At 38.0% G+C, this 22,993-nt stretch overlaps 1 protein-coding gene across 2 annotated transcripts; it reads left to right on the top strand.

Annotated features, from left to right (window-relative positions):
* The first annotated feature begins 1,986 nt into the window (after positions 1-1,986).
* On the top strand, positions 1,987-22,679 carry PLGRKT (plasminogen receptor with a C-terminal lysine). Of its 2 annotated transcripts, none has more exons than XM_053466116.1 (5): positions 1,987-2,253; positions 3,676-3,767; positions 20,078-20,208; positions 22,025-22,134; positions 22,554-22,679. In XM_053466116.1, exons 2-5 carry the CDS (start codon positions 3,687-3,689, stop codon positions 22,673-22,675), a joined length of 444 nt encoding a protein of 147 aa, XP_053322091.1. In that variant the 5' UTR covers positions 1,987-2,253; positions 3,676-3,686; the 3' UTR covers positions 22,676-22,679. The 2 variants fall into 2 exon arrangements, with proteins under 2 accessions (XP_053322091.1, XP_053322100.1); XM_053466125.1 differs by having other exon boundaries at positions 1,987-2,237.
* The last annotated feature ends 314 nt before the right edge of the window (positions 22,680-22,993 follow it).

A 22,993-nucleotide genomic window follows, 5' to 3' on the forward strand; every position in this document is an offset into this window, starting at 1 on the left:
ACTGCTGATATAGCTCCCCCCCCCCTTAAATGCGTGATAAATGCTAAAGATGTTGTGCGGTTAGACTACTAACTGCCCAAATACTTATTTTGATATTTGCCTTCTTCTTTTTTTTTTTCTTTTTGGGGAAGAATAGCAATTTGTAAAATAAACAGAATTCACTTCTGTTTACCCTATTTAAAATGCTGACAATACAAAAAAAAATGTACAATTTATATAGAGCCAGCTTATATATTCAGCACAAATTACATTATGCATAGCTGCCAACAGCTCCACCAACTTTGCCTGGTCAGCCAATACAGCAGGACATATACCCAATTATGGACTTGCTAACATGTAGCGATATGCCTCTAGATTCTTTGGAATGTCAAAGGGAAGTGCTTTGAGTTCTTCTGAATTAAGTCCAGGCTGCCTACGGTTGCGCCTAAGCTCAGCAGTGGAACCAAGACAAACGCCTTTCACAGCCAAATTGGCGATACGCTTCAGTCAGTTTATTTTAGTAAACTTGACTGTGGGTGAAGAGGTTTTGTTCTCAGAGTCTAGTGCTGCATCCTTTATATTCTGCTCTAATGTAGTGCTCCTCAACCCTCTCCTCAAGGCACACCTAACAGTCCAGGGATTAGGTATTACTCAGGTGTGTCTACAGTGAGGCACAATTAAAAAACAAAAACACCTTAGACACCTGAGTAATACCTAAATCCTGGACTGTTAGGTGTGTCTTAAGGAGAAGGTTGAGGAGCACTGATCGAATGCCTTAAGCGTGAGTGATGTGTATACACATATCAAAATACAGGCGGTTAAACCAGGTAACGTATAAAAATATCACAAAGTATGCTCAGAGACAGACACATTCTTAAGGATTGTTTTAGAGACCCTATCAAAACAGTGAAAATGAAAATAAAAGTGTTTATGGTTTGATGGGGTAAATTGACTTGGCCGGGTTCAAAGATGTCCCAAATAGGGCATAGGCGCAGACTGAGCCAGAACCCAAACAACCCGACAAACCCATGCATCGGCACACTGTACTCAGGAGATGTTGCTGAATACATATTGTGGTGTTCTTTTGAGGGAAATTAGATGATATGATAAAAAATATGGATGCACCGAAATGAAAATTCTGGACTGAAACTGAAAATTCAGGTATCACTTGGCCGAAACCGAAAATGACCCCAGGTAAGCAGCCTGGCCCCTGCGATAATGTCCCTAATAAAAAAGGCCTTCTTGTTCTGAAAAAACCTATATACCTTGTGTGGGTACACACAGACACACATATATATACGCACACATACATATATATATATATATATATATATACACACACACACACGCACTGTATATATACACATGCACATATATATATATAAATAGATACACACATATATATATATATATCTATAAACACACATATATATATATATCTATAAACACAAACATATATTTATATATACACACGCATATATATATCTATATATGCCGTATATATACACACACACATATATATATATACCTTATATGTACACACAAACACACACATTTATATATAGATACACACACACATATATATATATATATATATATATATATATATATATATATATATATATATATATATACCGTATATGCACACACACATATATTTATATATATAGAGACACACACACACATATATATGTATATAGTCATATATCCCGGTATATGTGTGAGTCATTAGCATTTCCCGAGCGCCTGAGCCCGGTGAGTTCCTTAACACTCTAATAAATCTGAGAAGAATGTGAGACGTTCGCTTTCAGTTTCTCTATTGCTAATCGAACTCTTTCACTTGCAGACCGTGCTGGGAAACGTCACTAACATGAAGCTTCTCAGAAATGCTTCCGAACTCCCGGAGGCTTTAATGTGAGGCCAGGAGAGGGCGCTGTTGGTATTTGCCGCAGTTACACGGTGTTACCCGTGCAGGCTACGCGCGCTGTGTTTTGGAGCAATTCTCGTATACACTCCCTTCCTATGATTACGACAACGTCGCCTGCTAACCGCTTGTGTGCTGGACTCACTTACCTTTGCCATTACTCCGACAAGCGTCGCATTGGCGTTCCAGCGAGGGAGGGGTTAACAGCTACTTTGTCATTGACTATCCCCAAACCTGACCTTTACCCACCCTTCCCTCCTACTCCGCTACTGTGTAAGGAGGCGTCACACGCAGAGGGGAGAAAAAAGAGCAGCCTATAATCGTGAAAAAGGCGGTAAACTTTTACATACGTACGTTTATTTCATTTTTCCCCTCACAGGAGCTGAAAAAGCAAATTCGATTTATTATACACAGTCATGTTAATATGCCCGCTCCTGCCCGGCGGGGAGCTCGCATGCCAGTCTTTGTACAGTGAACAGTGTAAGTATTGTGTGCTAAGGTGACACACTAACACGTCATAGCAGTGACGTAGGTAAGTGGTGGTGTGATCTCATATATCACAGGTAGTTCCTAAAGGCTCACCGTCATAGCAACATAGCAGTATAATGGGAATTAACACATGCAGCGCTGTTTTAAGAGGAATCGTTTTATTATTTTATTTGTGCCTGGTGTGTGAGCTCTATAAATACATTTCTACTATATGTAAGGATCTGAATACATGTAGCTTGGGACAAAGGAGATAAAAACGTTATTATTATTAAATCTTTTATTTATTAAGCACCAACAAATTACGCAGCAATTCAACAAAGCACAAGAAGGACGTTTATTTCAGAGAACAAATGGTCGTAGTCTAAAGCTAGCAGGTCAAAGGCTTATATATTTTGTGGGGCAGCTTTTCCTCAGGGCATGGTACCTGAGAGGGTGGCGGATAAGTGGAACAGCCTTCCAGCATAGGTGCTAGAGGCTGAACTAGTGTGTTTGTGTGTGTGCGGCTTCTCGGCAGTGGTATCTATGATTTTTTTTCCAGGTTAAAAATGCTTATTAACTTCCAAAGTACCTTCATATAGAGCAGGGGTGTCCAACCTGCGGCCCTCCAGCTGCTGCAGGACTACATCTCCCATGCTCCTCAGCCAGCCACTTAGCTGAAAGAGCATTATGGGAGATGTAGTCCTGCAGCAGCTGGAGGGCTGCAGGTTGGACAACCCTAATATAGAGTGTTCGTTGGTGGGGCTGCATGGGACACAGGAGTGTACCTATATAAACAATCGGTGGAAAGAAAATGTGACAATTACATACTACCTTTTATGGAGTTGGATTCCGCATCCACATGGTGGCGTTCAATGACTAGTTTTTACGTGTTTTATAAACTATATTCACCATAACTCTCTGTAAGCCTACAATCCTCTCCATTGTGTCATACAATGCTGGATGCAAATTGCCAGCTGCTGAGGAGAGGGTCGTGGGCGCCTACAGACAATGTGGCCATATTTATAACTTTTAGCGCCGTGCTGTCTTTAATGTTAATATATTATTTATAGCTTAGTAAAGCAGGCAATGCTAGTCACTCTATGATGCAAGTACTGCGCAGGACATTGGGGTTGGGCACAAAGTCTAGTATGGCAGACTAGACCAGACATGCCAAACGGTTGAGGTGTTTATTAAAATACAAGCAAATGAAAAAATATAGTCATGACTGTTTCTTTCAGTAGCAATGTGGTGTGTGTTGAATACATTTGATTGTGTCATCCTTTTTTTTCAATTGTTTATTTCAGGTTCGGTAGAAATGGGGTCCCTTTTTTCCAGAGCCGTGGATGAAAACATGAAGAAACAGCAGGAATTCATGATGATGAACTCACAGCTTCAGGTAAGCTTATAATGACCTGTCACGTTACTTTTAGCGTCATTTTAAGTAGGCAGTTGAATGTCCTATTGTTATCATAGCCTGGGAGATGCTGTGAAAAACATTCGGCAACATATACGACCCAAAATGGGTTAATTAGCGGAGAGCTGGCCGTAGAGTTAGTAGGAGAGATGAGGTTACAACTCACTGAATTCATTACCCACAACAACCTCTGCTGCTGCCTGCGCTTTCGCCGGCGCTCAGTGATAGACGCCCTTTGTAAGTGCCGGCAGCAGCTGAGGTTACCAGACAGGAGGATCCAGGTCCCCTGCAGCGCTGCGGGGGATCTGGATCTTAGTCTTGTAGTCAGACCTTACTTGAGTCTGATTAGAAGACGACCTCGATTTGCACGTCTGCATTATTATGCTCTTTTTTTCAGGCACGTTGATCTCAACGAGTTGAAAATGCAGTTCTTCTGTGGCTTCTCCTTCCTACTCCTGCTTAAGTGAATAAGTAGTAGTAAGGGGGACTCAAAGAGTGGTTCTATGTATCACTCAATTTTTAAAAATGTGTGAACCAAGTATACCTGAAAACATGCATACTTTATAAGCGACTGAGAATCTGTTTCGATGTATGCCTTTTTAATTGCACGCTTTAGGGCTAAAGGACATAAAAGGTTTTTTGGTGCAAAGTTGGAATTGTGGTTGTAGCAGTCCAAAAACCTTTTACTTATTTTTAGGACTTCGCACATGAATCGCCATTTATACATAACCCTCTTTGGGTCTTACTACCTTTGTGCTTCAAACATAATATGTACCAACATGCCCATTAGCTTCTCATTGTTATTGGTCGCTCAGTTCATATGTATTTAACATAACATATATTCATCCCACCTTCCTGGAACATACCTCCCAAAGCTTTCCGTCTCTTGCTTGTTTATAAGAGACAGAAAATCCCTTTTAAATCTGTGAAATTTCTTGAAAGTTACCCCACCAGCTATTGATTGCGCAGGACCAGCTCAGCCTTTGGTGGATGCCAAATGCTTATAATGTATAATTGTTAGTGATTTGGATCTGCAGCTTTCCAGCAAACTCCCGCTTTAGTGCTATTCTAAGGTATAACATAGTAATTGAATATATGTTATTTTGATAAATTGTAACATGCTAAAGAGGGAAGCAGACTGAGTTGATGTTCTGTGGAGCGGTGCTGATGAAAATCACTTATATACCTGATGAGTAGATTACGCAATCTGGATAATCGGATCACCTACAGTACTGTGCAAAAGCTTAAGGCAGGTATAAAAAATGCTGTAAAGTAAGAATGCTTTCAGAAATAGACATGTTAATAGTGTATTTTTATCATTTAACAAAATGTAAAGTGAGTGAACAGAAGAGAAATCTTAATGAATCAATATTTACAGCATTTTTTTCCCGCCTGCCTAAAACCGTGTACACTAAATCAGGAGTTCTAGCCTTTTTTTTGCATGAAACTGAAAACACGGAAGTTTATGAAGAATGGCATCCGGTATTGTATCTAGGTTACCATGATATCGCTTGATTGTCTTGCCTGTATTCTAGGTGTCCAATTTTAAACAGCCGCTCTGGCAAAGAGACATAACCGCTGTAGTCCAAAAGTAAGCTGGTTTATTATGTGTCTTTGATTCAGGGGAAGTGAATTAAAATGAATTAATCGTTACTTCATCCCCTCTTTATTTGTAAGAAAATTACCAAACAGAATATGGCCACAAACTAGACATCCTTCTGTTGTGGCTGACACAATATTGTTGTTGTTATTATTTATTGTTTTATACAGCACCATCACATTCCATTGCCTCCATTCTAAATCTCGATATGTATAAGGTTTTAACTGCTGAACTATCACTAGGTGGCCCTTTCTCGTCTTGGTTTTCAGTTTCTTTGTGTAGTTCTGTCCCTGAACTATACAGCCATTATAAAAATAACATCAAGTGCTGTTTATTATATGAACCTTTCTTGTGATCAGCATAGCTCTGATATTTATCTTCAGCACTATTTATACCTAATAAGTGATATCATTTCTGCTACGTGTTTTTTACCAACCACTATGAACGGACGGGCGTTTAATTGATGAATGTAAAAGTGTTAAAAATAGCCAGGTTTGTTCCAGCAACAACCGAAAGGTAGCGTTTGACAGAAGTAGCGCTGAACAAATTGAATTACAGCATAAAAGTTATTAATAGATTCACATAATAAGGGTTATCTGGTCCAAGACCAGTATAGTAAGTAATATTGTTACTTAGATCTGTTTGTAATTTGTTTGCTTGTCCACCAGTTTATGAGAAAAAAAAGCCTATGTCTTTGTTCCTTTAAAGGGACAATTTAAGTAAATATTTGCAAATGGAATCTATTGAAGGAGAACTGCCATAGTTAAGATAAACCATAAACGAACCTAGCACTAATAATATTGACGTGTTATTATTTTTATTCTAATTTAATGTTTAGTATTTTAGATTTACGGTTTTCATTATTGTTAGCACTTCAAGCAAATGCATAGCCAGGGTCATATAAATGATCCCTCATCTACCACAATGTCCAGCATTCGGTTTTACTGCTTCTGATCTAAGGAGGCAAAAAAACTGCCTTTTGTTTTATAGCATTGTTTATAAATTCTTGACAGCAAAAGAACACCCAGTTGCTCCACCATTACTAACTAATCTAAAAAAAAAGGATCTATTTTCTGTGCTGTGTTTGACACTTTCTCAAGTCGCTTTGCGTGACCCCACCTATCAGATAGTTGGTTGCATTGGCTTTGAACTTAATTGTTCGAGCTTATAATATTCTACCATATACACCTTTAGTGTATTGTAAATTAATCCAACCTCACCACCCATTCTTTATAACCAATCATTTAATTTTAATAACTTTGTACCTTATTTGGACTTTTTTTGGATCCGCGATGGTTTTTTGAGATATGTTGCTCAAAATTACACTGCATTACCAAGGTTTTACAAAATGTCCAGATGTCAAGCATCCAATATCTACACAAAAACAAAATGTGAAGTCGTGGGGGTCGGTCTATACGCATGTATTTTCAGGACCGCCCGAAGTTTGGGGTGATATGGTTATTTTAAGGTGTTTGCTTCAATGACATGCTGGCCAGTCGGCGGCCCTCAGGGGGACAGGTTTAGTGCCTGTGGATTACAATGACAGTACAGCTAAAAGTCATTGAACATATGTATATTTTATATTTTTAAAGGTCACAGGTTGATGTAACAGTGACGAACACCAGACTGCCTGGAACCAAAAGTGACATTCTTTTGTAACTCTTCATCTCAACAGAGGAAGTGTTTGGAAGTTCACAAACTCCAATTATGAGGAGAAATGTTTGTTTCTTGTCAACTTCCTGCGAAGCACAGAGTAATTGCTTGTCATGTGGGTTTCTGGAGGTCTTTAGGGCCCTTTGCTAGTTGGATGCTGCTAATTTAGTCTTAACTGGAAGTAATTGTCCATGTTTTGTCTTCATTAATCCCACAGCCTAATCGACTAGCCCACGTACTTTTTGAGAGCAGACATCATCAGCTAAAAGAATGGTAGCGCAGAGGGTAGTAAACTTTCCAAATGTGAAATAAAATTGATAGCGGTATTATTTCTTTGGGGTCTGCACCTTTGAACTGATTATGTCTTAATTAATAGAAACAAAATTGCAACTAAATATCTTCTAATGGTATTAAGGAGCAAGAATTCAGAGCATACAAAGTGAATAATATTGAAACATTATTAAAACTCCTATCTAAGGTATAAAAATTGGGATTCTGTCACACTATATATATTTGTGTGTGTATGTGTCTATATAAATATATATATATATATATATATATATATATATATATATATATATTATATTGCTTAGCCCACCACTACGTCAAAGTGTCCCCAGGTTGGGCGAGTCCTATCTAATATTTCATGGCTATATCGCTTACCAAGGAGCTGAATCGATGTGTTACTTCTGCACAAAAGTTTAAGTGCTGAAGACTTTCCCTGGTGTTAAACAGCCAGATCATATAAATGGAAATGGATATGCTTTAGTTTTCCTATTTATGTCTCTATCTGGACATAACTGAAAACAAGAAAAAATTATCTTGTAGTTTACAGAAGTTTTTGTGCCATTGCGGATTAGTATTTGTTAGAGATGTCATATTGTGCTAGTACATTTATGTCCTTTTTTTCTATAAATGTATATATTTGCTTTTTTGTCTTATCTTCAGATATATAATAAATTGACATGTATGCACAATATCATTTAGATATTGCTAAAAAATGTAAACTATACATGTTAATGTTAAAATTTGAAATTCAGTCCCACGTTTCAACACATTACTGCCACATGTTAACCAGGTGCAGTAAGCTTACGGTGTTGTTTTACTATATCTTGGTCCAAAAGTATTTTTTTAGGATCTTCTGGTATAAATAGGTTATAGACAGCGTTGTGTTGAATATATTCCTTTAAACTCATATTTTTTTAATAGCTTGATTTATATGGATGCTTCATGACTAGATAGATGCCTATAGTCTTGCACTGTATTGACTTAATTCACAAATAAACAAAAAGAGAACACTTTGCTTTGGCGTGCAGTTAAATTATCAATGTTCCAGCCTCCTAATTCGGCTTTCTCACAATATTTCATGGCTGCTATAATTATGAAAATGAAATAGTCTTTGTGGTATGTTCACTAAATGGAAGAGTTGTGGTTTTAACTCTCTCACCTCACTATTCACTAGTAAATTTGTCTAGCAAGAAGGGCTGGGCTGGTGAGAAGACTTTGTAGAACTATCACTGATTGAACTATACATAATACCGGGCCAGTCAAGCTCTTCCTGCAGCAGAAACTCACTCATAATATAATGTATAGCGAAGTCAAGAAACTCTCCCGTTAATGAACAGACCCTTTGTTAAGAGAGTTATGGGTGGTTGCAGATGATGATGGTGGTTAGAGGATATAACAAGGTGTGTACAAGGGTTGTGTATTCATTGTACAAGAATAATGCTACTAAAAACTAGTAAATGAAAAAGGGGCCTTGCCTGTATAGTCAATCAAAAGCTGATGTGTTAAAAAGGGTTTGTTGCACATTAAATTTGCTGTGCCCTTGTATTGATTTTTTTCGTGGAATCTTTTTTTGTTCTGTTTGTGTTTTCAAAGTCTCTGACGCACATGGACTTGGAGAGATAGAGAGAAGCTAACGGAGACTTGTCTTACAGATATAATGAAACCAATTAGCCCTTATTTTTCTTAGCGGCTGATAATAAATAAACCAAACAATCAGTGAAGTATTTCAGCAAAACAGGGAGGATTCAACTATGTTGTAGAATGGAACCTTTGAACTATTTTGCCATTTACCAAAGTAATTTAGAAGTGGTGTAGTATTAACCCCCCCCCCCAGGGCTCAGTAGGGTAAACATTTTGACCATGGCCAAGGCACTAAAGACTTTGATGCTCCTTGGTAACAATGGCTTATACAATTGTGGCCAAAAGTTTTGAGAATGTGAAAATTTAGAGAAAATAAATGCAATCCCAATAAAACATTTCCACTGCATTTCAGCCCTGCACCAAAAGGACCAGCTGACATCATGTCAGTGATTCTCTCGTTAACACAGGTAAGAGTGTTGACGTGGAAAATGCTGATTTGAGTTAACGTCATTGTTTTTCTTCTGTTAACCATGGTTACCTGCAAGAAAACATGTGCTGTCATCATTGCTTTGCACAAAAAAGGGCTTCACAGGCAAGGATATTGCTGCTAGTAAGATTGCACCTAATTCAACCATTTATCGGATCATCAAGAACTCCAGGTTCAATTGTTGTGAAGCATGTATCAGGGCGTCCAAGAAAGTCCAGCAAACGCCAGCAACGTCTCCTAAAGTTGATTCAGCTGCGGGATCGGGGCGCCACCAGTGCAGAGCTTACTTAGGAATGGCAGCAGGCAGGTGTGAGTGCATCTGTACGCACAGTGAGGCAAAGACTTTTGGAGGATGGCCTGGTGTCAAGAAGGGCAGCAAAGAAGCTCTCCAGGAAAAACATCAGTGAGAGACTGTACCAATCAGGTACGGGGATTGGACTGCTGAGGACTGGGGTTCTGGAAAAAAGCTTATCCAGAGATGACAAGGTAAGTGCTACCATCAGTCTTGTGTCATACCAACAGTAAAGCATCCTGAGACCATTCATGTGTGGGGTTGCTTCTCAGCCAAGGGACTGGGCTCACACACAATGAATAATGAATAATGAATGGTACCAACACATCCTCCAGGAGCAACTTCTCCCAAGCATCCAAGAACAGTTTGGTGACGAACAATGCCTTTTCCAGCATGATGGAGCACCTTCCCATAAAGCAAAAGTGATAACTAAGTGGCTCGGGGAACCAAATATCGATATTTTGGGTCCATGGCCAGGAAACTCCCCAGACTTTAATCCCATTGAGAACTTGTGGTCAATCCTCAAGAGGCGGGTGGACAAACAAAAGCCCACAAATTCTGACAAACCCTAAGCATTGATTATGCAAGAATGGGCTGCCATCAGTCAGGTTGTGACCCAGAAGTTGACAGCATGCCAGGGTGGATTGCAGAGATCTTGAAAAAGAAGAGTCAACACTGCAAATATTGACTCTTTGCATAAACTTAATGTAATTGTCAATAAAAGCCTTTGATACTTATGAACATCTGACAAAACTATCTAAGAACACTGAAACAAACTTTGTGAAGACCAATACTTGTGTCATTCTCAAAACTTTTGGCCACGACTGTAGTCAACCACCATACTCTTTTGGTAGTTAAATAACGCTGAATGACACACAGACTTGTCAAGAACATGACGGAGGCAGGTATAGATATGTAAAGCAGCTTCAAAATGTCCTGTACAGGTCGTCTCAAAATACATGTGTCATTTTCATATTAACCCTTTTATATGTTAGATTTTGTAGTTCGTGTCCATAATCAGAATATCGGTTTCAATTGAAATATTAACGGAGCACTATCAAACTGATCCGTTAGGGTCTCGAGTGTTTGGATAAGGGTAAAGAACGGCAATGTTTGAATGTCACCCTCAGCTCAAAGTTCTAACATTGCTAGACAAAGTATGATAGGCTATGAGAACATTCTTTTTTTATCACGGGAAAGCAATTGTCTCCACATTTGACCAAGATCCGAGACAAATGCCTTTGCTTCTAAAGATCCGTCATCATCAGCTTATATGAAGTGTATTTTTAAGGAATCACTCAAAACTCTAAGACCCTCAATCTTTCTACAGCACAGCATTTATGCAGAGATACTGTGCTCCTCTGCTCTGTGCTGTCGTAATAGGATATTATTGAGTGTCCTTGACATTAACAGCAGTTAAAGCCAGATCACCAGGAGTATTATCTAAGCAGGAGACATTTAAAATACAGAAATGCTTTGTGCTTTTGCTGATGGAGTAAATGTTGGTGTTGTGTTCTGTGTTAGATCTCTTTCTTTGGTAAAGATCATACTTGCGTGTAATGGATTGCAAGCTTTGAAAACTATCTAGGTCTCTTTCTATGGCTAACTCTACCTTTTTGATTAGAGAAACATTGCAATTCTTCTAAGTTATTATTGTATTGGTTGCTTTGGCCACATCCACGTTGAGAGGCATAGTTAACTCTAATTGTAAATAACAAAAAAAGATCAATGAAACTGGTGTATTCCCTTTTCCTCTCTCCAATCAATCTGTTAATCAGTAGTTATGGTGTGAGGATGAAGCCAGGCATTCTGTAGTGACACCCTGTTGACACCACAACGATGCTTACCCCTGACTAGTTTGTTAAACCCTATCACTTTCTGAGTCATTGACCTTTTCTCCTTTTCCTCATCTGTCACTTTTCATAGAATCAAACCTGGCTCGATTTGTTATGCTACAGTGCCAACTTCAGACCATCTGTCATTCAAGGCATTTGTCCTTTTTTGGAATGTTTAAAGAAATGATTTTGTATTTTTACTTTAATGAGACAGAAACAAACACTTTTAGAGGAGAAAGAAACACACTTTTGTATATGTGTCGCATGTCACATTTTTAGGGTTGCGGTTAGAGGGGAACGGGCCTTTACAAGACTTTCATGTGACTTTGTGACCTGTTCATGGCTATATATGGGTACCTTGGAGCTCTCCAGGTGAAGCGCTGCTTTTCAGGATCTCAAGGTCACTGTGCTTTGTTTCTGGGTTGTGGGAGTGGTATTTAGGCACACCCATTTTCTGACCTATGCCCCTCCCACTCCAATACAGATTTACGCTATCTGGGACTACCCCCGGCCTTATATAAGCAGTTAGTCCTACCCGAAAAAGGTAGCCTTACCTGGGAAGTTCCCAGATATGTAATATATGTAACCTATTCATCGCTGTGAGCTGGCCCTGCATAATGCATAGCTTAACTGGTAAGGAGATTTTTAAGGAATCTCATGGGTGTGAATTCTACAAAGCCAGCCGAGATCCACATGCTGGGGAAGCTCGTGGGGGTTGGACCTTCGTAAAGCACGGTGTAATTGGTGAGTTCAGAACCACAGCTCTCCTGCAAAAAGAATAATAAAAAAAAAAAAAACAGTTTCGTAAATGAAGCCCTACTTTGCAATATCAGAGAAGGACTGTTTTTATACGTACTTGATATCAATAAGACAGTGCCGATATCTGTCTGTTTCCGAGGCTAGCAAAAATCCTTGAGGCTGCATTGGAAACATTTCATTTGTATAACTCCATTTGGGGAAATAAGGAGCCACAGAGGACACTACTTTTGTTAATGTGGCAATTACACATTAGAAACTGAATGGATTTGTCAATGAAATACTATCCACCAGCTTGCTGTCTGAGGCAGTTTGTTGCCCTGTATTACACGGGGTGCATGGATGCATCTTTATGTATCATTAGTAAGACCAAACCTTGAATTTGTACATATTATATATTTATATATATTATAATATATATAATGTTAGCCATGTGCCTATCCCATGCATGTTTACCTCTACCACATCTGCTGGAACTCTGTTCTATCTAGCTACTACCCTCTGAGTGAAATGAAAATTATATTGCTTTTAAATTTCCTACTCTGTGAATGTTGATTCATTAAACTGTATTACTAACTCCTTAAAACAAGTAAGTTTCTCAAGCTTATTTAAAATCAATCGTAGCTGAGTTGAGGTTGGAGCTATATTGTATACATATGATTGAAAAACATGCTTCAGCAGAATAATGCCTCCAGCATCGGAAACGTATATATTTTCTTGTCGGCAAGCTCACCACTTCACTTAACTTTCATAATCTGTTCTGAGCAGACCTAACTATCATTAAGAAATACCATTGGGAAGCAAAAAAAAACAATGTAATGATGCCAATTAGTGCAAACATGAAACATTTGCTTTTTGACAGTATTGATTAGGGCACGAATGTCCTGAGTGTTTGATTCTGAGTTTTGACAGGCGGGATGAACGACTGCGTTTTATTCCACAACATTCAAACATTTGTATCATTTACCGGAGCACAAAGACTTAAATTAGGTCCTCCGAGGTAAGATTTCCAGGCATTAGTTGCTGCCGTGCTTCGTTATGACGACATTATGTGATCCTGTCAAACTCCATGTATCAATTAGTGAAGACTGCCGGGCTTATTCTTCTTAATTGGTCAAAAGTCAGGAGCAGGTTGGGGGTTTATAGTCTATGATGCATATTTTCACGTGTAGCGTGTTAAAAAGATACATATAACACATTCTGGCATGTTGCATCATAAAATCGTAATAAATGTGTATTTTGCCCATTGCTTTTGTTATTTTTAGTAGGCCATATTGTATAATATAATATTATAGTACTATATAGTATATATAGTATTATTTTATATATATATGTGTGTATATATATATATTTATTTTTTCTTCTATCTTGATGTTACCTCCTCTTGTTTTAGGAGTTGTGGTTTATGTGTGATGTGATCAGAATCTTTGAAGGCTTAGATTTCATTTCAAAGAATAATGTACATTATTATAAATTAATGTGCTGTTGCTTTGAAAGTAATCACCCCCGGACGATACACGTTTGTCCCAATGTTCCTGCTACTTTTGAGAAGCAATACTAGAAGTCTTTAAATGCGATGTGACAAGTTCTGTCTTCAAATTATTTTGTATAGTTTGAAAGATATCAATTCTTATTTTAAGCATCGTTTTCATTTTTAGGTTAACAATTTTGGAACCCGTTTTGCAGAAACTCAATACATGCTAATTCTTCAGTCAGAATCACGTGATATAATCTAGAGGAGATTGTCAAATTATTGGATGCTTACTTACCAGTCTATTACTTTTTTTTTCACTTTTGTGTCCTTTGGGTTGTCTTTGACTGATTCTCAGCCATCTTGGAAAAGTTTTATCCATTTTACACCCAAGGCACATTTGCGGGATTCGTGTTCCACTTTTAGTTCCCCCCCCACGCAAAACTTGATACATTTGTTTCTTCTTTTTCCTGTCCATTTATATTAGAACAAGCAACACTGGAACACACATTTCTCAACACTATAATAAGGTAATAAGAGGCAAACGTTTTTTCCCCATTTTTATGGGCCTTTGTACAGTAATAGACAAAGTCATAGAATGTATTGATCGTTCCTCGTATGAAAGAACTAACCAAAATGTTGTCTATTTTGCCATTCAAGTGACTGTGGCACTCTTAGAACTTGTGCTTCAGTGGGTAGCTTAGTGTATATTTCTAGATGAGTTATCAGATAGCGTTCTGTGTTAGTGAATGTGTCCATCATGTAACTAAGGAATCAAGCCTCTTTTTGCCTTACCAAATAAACACATATAGTCTGTGTTTATATATGTGTGTGTGTATATATATATATATATATATATATATATATATATATATATATATATATATATATATATATATATATATATAACATATTCTTTATTGGAAATAAAATATCAGGTGTGGACCTTGTCTGGTATTTTGTCTTAATAGCCCAATTTGTCTTTGAATGAGGACGCTGCACTCACACAGCAGTGCCAAATATAAAAATGATTGAGCTTGCTGTTTGGGTTGTCTAGTTGTTATTAGATGTGTGTCACTCCACCTGCTCCCGTTACATTAAGAAGAAGAAGAAAAAATCATTGTGGATAAGGAAAAAGGTGCTGACGAAAAAAGGGCATGAGATAAATGGGCGGCTCTTATATTCCACAGACTAAAGTAATTAAGTCTAAGGCAGAACATAGAACTGTGATAATCGATATTTTAAGTACTTTGTAGAATACAAAGCAACCAGCAAAAAAAAAAAAAAAAAAGGTTGCTTAAAAAATGTTGATTAAAGCTGTATTTGGCATTAAAAGATACACCTATCACTTTCAGTCGAAACCTAATTTTTATCAGCTGGTAGGAAATGTAACCTTCATCTACCCCATGAGCAAATTAGACACTGCAGTGCTTTGGAGGACCCACTGATTTGATTTGTAATTATTATTTTTTTATTCTCTGTTTTGAATGTATTTAGTTGACTCTTTGTTTTAGTATCGTTTACTCACCATTATTCAAGAAGTCTGATAGGAAATCAGCAAAGAACTGATATATGGACTCTGATATGTCTGCCTTGTGCATTTGTTTTTAAAGATATTTTCATAATACTATTAACAGAAATCCAGCACCATATGTCTGATCTTCCTCCTGCTCAGGTGGTGTGTTAACTGTACAAAGCAATTTAGAGTTTTGCATCCCTTTATTTACTTTATCAGTAAGAACATAGAATAAAATTACTTTATTGCCTCTATCCAACATTTTGGTTGGTCTTCTTCGATTCGCGAGGTCACAGTCTTAAAGGGATACTCCATCCGTTACATTGCCTTTAATGCATTGTGGTGCCTTTACTTTAATATCTATTTTTGTTGATGAGGCTTCATGGGGTATTAGACCGTCCTTTTATCATTTCTTTTTTTAATTTCATTTTACAGCCCATAGTTTGTGGCTATTCTTCTCAAGACCTTTTTGGTGTACACCTGCCCCTAAGTTACTGCAGCTTCAAGTCTGCTGTTTTAAGTTTGTTGTAGGAAAATTGCTTTAAATACTTTTGTTGTAGTTGTTACGGATTCAACTTGATATCATCTGCTAATTGCATTTTAAGGAACTCATTAGCTTTGCCTGTGTCACCTCCATGTCAACCCAGGGTGTTGTGCAACTGTTTGCAGGGTAGGTTGGGAACACTCTGATTTATTGTACATAATAATTCTTTTCTACCGCCTCGGGACCTCGTTCATCTTCAGCAAACTCTGCTGTGGGTAATAAACATTGAGTATTAATACGCAGTAATTTGTACCAGGACAAAAACTAATTATTCTTAATATAGTGTTAAGTGGTCATTGGACACCAATACATTAAAGTGATGAGTGCATGTCTTTGGATGAAGGACCTTGAATAATAGTGTCATACTAGTGTATAAAGGACTGGAAGATTGAGTATAAGACGGTGTAAGCAGTTTCTCATCGAAGAGTTCAGCTGTATTTAATGGGATTTTGGTTTGGATTAGTTTGGTTTCTTCTGCAGTTTATTAAAAAAAAATTGCGGGAACAGTTAGTGAAATGTAGATTTAGATGTTATAAGATATGTTTTATCAGGTCAAGATTTAAAAGTTATGGGTGTTAACCATTTGAGTTATTTATTTGGATCAGGGGTGCACTAAGATATGAGCATGGCACCCAGGAGCCCTGGTGACAGAGGTGCCCAGTGGGCTTACTTAACACTTTTTATGTTAACAGCAACTTGCAGTATGGAGGAGCAATGTGAGAGAGAAAGGGAAGGAGAGGGTGTCAGAGTAAGTGTGTGTGTGTTGGCATGTATGCACTGCCATTGACATTAACAAAGAACCCCTATCTATTTGGATTTAATCTAGGGAAATAATTTATTCATACAGAATTGCTTTTTTAACCCCTTGGCTGCTAAGCCATTTCACACCCTGGTGCTAAGCTATTTTTCGGCATTTTGGTGCATCTCACGTTTAAACGTGTTTCAAGTAAATTTCTTGGGAATAAACTATACAAACCATATATTGTTTTTTTCAGCACACCCAGCAGATTCCAAATATACCATTTTTATATGTGTATGTCTCATTAGGTTTGCAAAATACAACCAAAAATGGGAAAAAAGTGTAATTTTTCACTTCCAACTCAATAAAAACTAGTTTGTAATGTTATTTTTCTAAACTCTAATATCAAAACCTGTGTTGCTAAATATTTGTAGTAGGTAACCGGTCTAAAATAAACAGACATTGAGAACAGTAGACTGTGTTTTTCTAATATTTTATTGCTAAAAGTTAAATTTATTAGACTATCACAAAATTCATCTTTAAATTTAATGCATGGCTGCGTCAATTAAACAGCTCTAGCTGCCCAGGATGTTAAAATATGCCAACAAAACTATATATTTTTAGAAACTACACCTCCAGCCGCAGCAAATGAGGTCTTATTTGTATTTGTATCACAAATCTGACTTGCACAACAAATAAGTGAATATCACACAAATAAAAATAAAAAATAAATAAAATTAAAAGCGACAAGTTCATTTATGTCTTCCGCACTCCAGGTTTGTCCTAGAAACACATGCAGCCCCTCATTTGATGCGCCAAGGGGTGTAGTTTCTGAAAATATATACTTTATGTGCCATAATTTAACTTCCCAGCTGTCTAGAGCTGTCTAAATGCAGCCATCACCCCTAAATGTTTTAAGACAATTTTTTAACAAGATTCTCCAATCTGCCATATCTGAAGTTAAGGTGGTCTAGACATCTGGGAAGTTAAATTAGGGTACATAAAGTACACATTTCAAGAAACTACACCCCTTGGAGCTTCAAATGAGGGGTTACATGTATTTCTAGGACAAAAGTTGAGTGCACAAATAATGATGGAATATGTCGCTTTGGCTAGAAAATATGTTTTTTCTAACCATAGCGACATGTTCATTTGTGTCTTGCGCACTCCAGGTTTGTCCTAGAAACACACGCAGCCCCTCATTTGATGCGCCGAGGGGTGTAGTTTTTGAAAATATGTACTTTTTGTGCCATAATTTAACTTCTTACGTGAGCAGTAATGCCACGTCAAGGCTTCAACCCTAATTACTGACCATTCACACGCTTTTCATATCTCCATTCACTCGCAGAAGCACACACCATACTTTCCGAACATTCACTCGCAGAAGCACACACACACCATTCTTTCCCCTTACAATCCCAAAGAGATGATCGTAAAGGGAGAAAAAAATCACTTTTACAGCAAAAATAAGTTTTGCAGTAAAAATGCAAGGGGCTCCAGGGATGACATGGTTAACTTACGTACTACAGGCTATACGGCTGATTTTTGCAGTTCATCTGGATTTCAAAAATTGCCTTCCTCTACCATTGGCTAAATTTAACCCCACGATCAAAGGGATCATGGGGTTAAAATTTAGTATCGGCTATTTTTAAAAAGGGAATGTGACTTTTTATAGCTGAATGATCACTGTGGTAACATTGGCTACCACAGTGATCATTTAGCTAGAATACTTAAACTTTTTTTTTTTTTTTAAAGTTAAACCAGTTTATGTTTAGATAATTTAATTTGGGGGTCTCTAGGCAATTTTGATCTTTATTTATCTGCCTTTAGAGACCCCCAAATCATTTTTTTTACTTTTTTTGTACATTTTTATTTTTTTAACATAATATTTTTTATTTTTTGACAAGCATTATACCGTTGGAAAGGTGAGGCGATTACCTTTCCAACGGTATATGTTGGGGGTATGTAGCTGCTCAGATGCCTGAGATGCAGGCATCTAAGCAGCATGCCCCCATACCGTGAAAACTGACAATTGTCAGTTTTCAATAAAGTTGCGCGGTGACGTCATCGCGTCATTACGCGCGACGTCACCGGCCGGATCGGGTGGTCCCAGTGATGCCCTTCAAAATGAGGGGCAGATCGCCGGGGTAGGTGGTGATGGGGGTCCACAGACCCCCATCAAGGTAGGAGAGTGCTAGCGACGGCATGGTGCCGTCGTTAGCACCTGACTGGGACTGCTAGCGACGGCACCATGCCGTCGTTAGCAGTCAAGGGGTTAAATTACATACTAATAATAGTCATGTTTGGGGATTTTTGAGGCATTAACTTATTACTTCAAGTGTTGTCTAAAATAACTTACATTTTGCCTGAGGAATCTATGGGGTTGTGCATCATTTTGGCTGAGACAGTGATTAAAGATGATGAAACGTAAGGGGTTTAGAGTGTTGGTGGTGGTAGTAGTAGTAGTAGTGGTGCCTGAGAGTGGCAGCAAAGTCATGGTCAAAGAGTTTCATGTAGTTTGCTCCAAACATTAAAACAAAATGTGTAAATCTACAACAGAATGGCTGGAAAAAAGAAAACAATCAGGTTGTTGCAAAGGCCCAGTCAAAGTCCAGACCTCAACCTGATTGAAATGCTGTGGCGGGATGTTAAGAGACCTATGCATAAATAAATGCCTGATGTGAGACTGATGTGAGACATTTATAAAGTCATACAGAAAATGATTTTTTCAAGTTTTACCAGCTATTGAATCATAAGGTGTACTTAGTTTTTCACACATGGCTTCTCCATTTTGGCTTTATTTTTGTTGAATAAGTTATGACACGGTGTCATGTCTTATTGTTTGTATTTACCTAATTTTTAGACCAGCTAAGGAACGGATGATTGTTATTAAATCCTGATATGTAAAACCATAGAATCCAAAGAGTGTATTTTATTTTTCACATGACATATGCACACACACGGTAGTATATTAATGCTGGGTGCTGTCTTAGGTGTGTCCCAGAGCTGCACCCCAGGTGGATCCTCTTTCTTTTGCTGTGCTTTGATTGTGTTTTTTTGCACTGGGGCTTTGTGTCAAAAACTGACTCATGGTGCAGAAGAAGAGATACTACATAGGCTGTGCCAACTAGGCAGTGTACCATGCACCTTGATATTGCAATAGAGTGATCTGCAAAGGTAATACACCACAAGATCTGTCAACCACAGGGGCCTGATGACCTTGGTGTTTGTATGCATTGTTAGATATGTGTAGTTTCCTTCATTTGACAACACTGTAAAAGCAAAGGTTTACAATTGTATGTGTTTGTATTGTGTGCGTATGGAACCACCTGCCTCAAATAAAATACAGATAACATTTTGTTGCATTTGCAATTTAAGGAATTAGTTTTTATAACATAAAAAATACAAATCAAATTGCATACTGATGGATGACAGATCTGGCTAATAACGGTACAACCGTGTTCAGGTGTGCAAATTGCATTGCGGTGTTGCCTAACTAAGTTTGTCCTATATTGTTTTCTACCTTCCAGTTGGAAAGACAAATCCTCATGCAAAATCAGATGCGAGAAAGGCAGATGGCCATGCAGATTGCCTGGAGTCGGGAATTCCTTAAATATTATGGGACATTTTTCACCTTGGCAGCTATCAGCTTAACAGCCGGGTTTGTAGTTTTGTCGAACAATTGCATTGTTCATGTTCACAATGAATCATTATACAGAACACTGGGGGAGATGTATAAAAACTAAAAAGCAAGTTTCTAACTGTATGCACGGTTCCCATTTTAATTTCCTCTCTCCGTTTTTACAAAAAATATCTGTCTGAGGACAATAACGTTAACCATTGGGACTCTTTATACACTGACGTTTTCATTATCACATTGTGAGTCTTGTCCGCAATTCAGAACATGTCAAAGAAGGGGTGGTAGAGAATTCTGGTACTAAAGTGTTCTACCACGTTGTGTTCTGGCAACTTTTTGTACATAGTCTACGACAGAATTCTTAACCTCATTTATACATCACTTTTCTATTTTAGATTGGCGGCCACAAATGTGCCTTTTCAGGTGCTAGTCATCTCATACGTACATAGCGAATGCTGCCTGTGTCACAATTACTCTTTCACAATAAAACGTTTATCACCGACGTACATTTCTGCATCTCCCTCATTAAGTTACGAGTGATTGGAGGAGTTTTTATTTTTACAATCTTCTAAGTTACATGAGCGTACATTGGGACTACAATTGCCAATATAGACAGAAAAACTTATGGCAACAGGGTATAAATGTGAATATACCTGGTTACCAATTTTTGTTTTTTGAATAAGACCCCTGGACAAACATCTTTATCGATATGAATGGAAGGGTAAATACGTTTTATAAAGAAGGGCTTTGAAAATAAGATGAAAGATTGAGATAGACAACTGAGGACACACAATGATGTTGGACTTGAGCTGTGGGAATGGTTACCGAGAAGGGGATCTCTGGCTTAGGGGACAATGAATAGAATAAATAACATGAAGGGAGACTTTGAATATTGTTGAATGTTTTAGGCAGGAAAGAAGTATAAATATTGGAAATCTAAACCTTACGATTATTCGTCTTGTGTAATAAAGCAGGCCAGTAGCGCTGAGTGTTCTGAAAAGAAATACACGTTCTATATGCAGTAGGACAGACTGAAAGCTAGAACTTTTAGAGAAACTGCAACTATGTATATTTGGTCATTGAGCTTAGCGGTTGCATTTCAAGTGCATGTCAGGCTTGTTCTTTATTGCCTGCACAGTATGGCATAAACATTATGAATCATCGAAAAGTATTCACAATACAAACACTGCATCGCTACAGAAATATGTATGCCAGAAACTATTTTTCCTAACGCTACTGAGGGTGACATTTTAGTTCTCCTAATAAATATGAGGTATACGTAATATATTGGTTAATTTTATTATTCCTGTAAATATTTGGGGTTTTGTTTTTTTTGCACTCAAACTCCTACCATCAACTATTTCCTAGGATACACTGCTTCTTTAAAATAATGTATGTGTGTTTATTTTCAGAAAGCCTCCCTCTTATATATATTCTGTTGCATTTACAACAAAAGCCATCACTGGCACCCTGCCTTACAGTCAAAATGAAATACCATTAACGCAGTATGCTTAGGGAGAAGAGTGTATATCCCCAACTAAACTACCTGTGTACAAGCATGAACTGCAAACTTGAATTCAGGTTTTGTGGTACCAGATATTGTTATAGCTTGCTGTATAGGTGGTTCCATTGGAAACATCATAAGTGGTATTAGCCCGGTTTAGTTGCTATGGTGACTGAACCACTTTTATCGCGCTCCACCTGAATTGCACTTTAGGCAGATGCACATTTCAACCGGTCTGTAGCCCCACCAGCACTTAAGGTCCTCCAATGCTTGTAAAAAATTCAGCTTTCCACTGTTCCTGTAAACTGTCTAACACATATTTATGTTTCTGTACAGGGCCATTAAAAGTAAGAAGCCAGCCTTATTCGTGCCTATTGTGCCACTCGGATTTGTTTTTGCATACCAGATGGACATGGGCTATGGGACTCTAGTTAGCAGGATGAAAGGTACCTAGGCGAGGAGACTGGAGAACTCTCACTAACCTAACTATACATTATACAAGTTCAGCCATGCAGAAGCTCACTGGGGTTTGCTGTTCATATTGTACAGTGAAGTCAAGGAAACCAAACAACTCTCCTTTTGGGTGTTTATGCATATGTGTTCTCCGCTATTTGTTGCATGTGTTTTGTGAATATACTTTATCCAAGCTCATTCCTTACGCCTGTACCTAGGGGGTAAAGCTCTCTGTAGCATTGCAAGCACATAACAGCCACCTAAAGGAATCACTGTGCTTCTTCCCCACTTTGTTTTTTGCCATATGTGAGTTGTTTTTTCGGTTGCATAGGCCTTTATTCGTTCGAACAAGCAAACTACTGTCTACTCACTTAACCACTATTAATTTTTTCATTTATTTTTTTGTACTTAGGTGAAGCTGAGAACATTATTGAAAAGGAAAACAGCTTGTTAGCATTACCTAGTGGGCTGCCGACATTTGAGAGCATTGAAAAGGAAAGAAGAGCTCGGAGAAACTTATTCATAGAAAAATAGAAAAGGCGCTTTCAGCTGACCATAAGAGCACTAAAGAATCTGTCCATGCACTGCCGATCCCTTCCCTCAAACTCCATCTACGAGAACCTCATAGCTCTCCCTATGTAATCTGACACACACAAAGAAACTTCCGGGCTCCTGTGTAACAGCGTGTATCCAACCGCCCCCCCCCCCCCGCTCCCAGAACCAAAAAACGACACTTTTATGTCTGACTGCCACGTTTTAATACTGATACTCATAGTAAGGGCAGATATACACCAATGATAAATATTAAGCACTAATATGGTGCTTCTCAAAACAACTAAATATAATTTAGGA

Source organism: Spea bombifrons, chromosome 1, assembly GCF_027358695.1.
Source record: "Spea bombifrons isolate aSpeBom1 chromosome 1, aSpeBom1.2.pri, whole genome shotgun sequence".
In the NCBI taxonomy this organism is placed as follows: Eukaryota; Metazoa; Chordata; class Amphibia; order Anura; family Pelobatidae; genus Spea; species Spea bombifrons.

Bases quoted from the DNA above. Each gene is read 5' to 3' on its own strand.
- PLGRKT (XM_053466116.1), top strand. From the start codon at position 3,687: ATGGGGTCCCTTTTTTCCAGAGCCGTGGATGAAAACATGAAGAAACAG. The intron at 20,209-22,024 runs GTTTGTAGTTTT...GTTTCTGTACAG, and splicing joins GCTATCAGCTTAACAGCCGG to GGCCATTAAAAGTAAGAAGC. The intron at 22,135-22,553 runs GTACCTAGGCGA...TTTTGTACTTAG, and splicing joins TCTAGTTAGCAGGATGAAAG to GTGAAGCTGAGAACATTATT.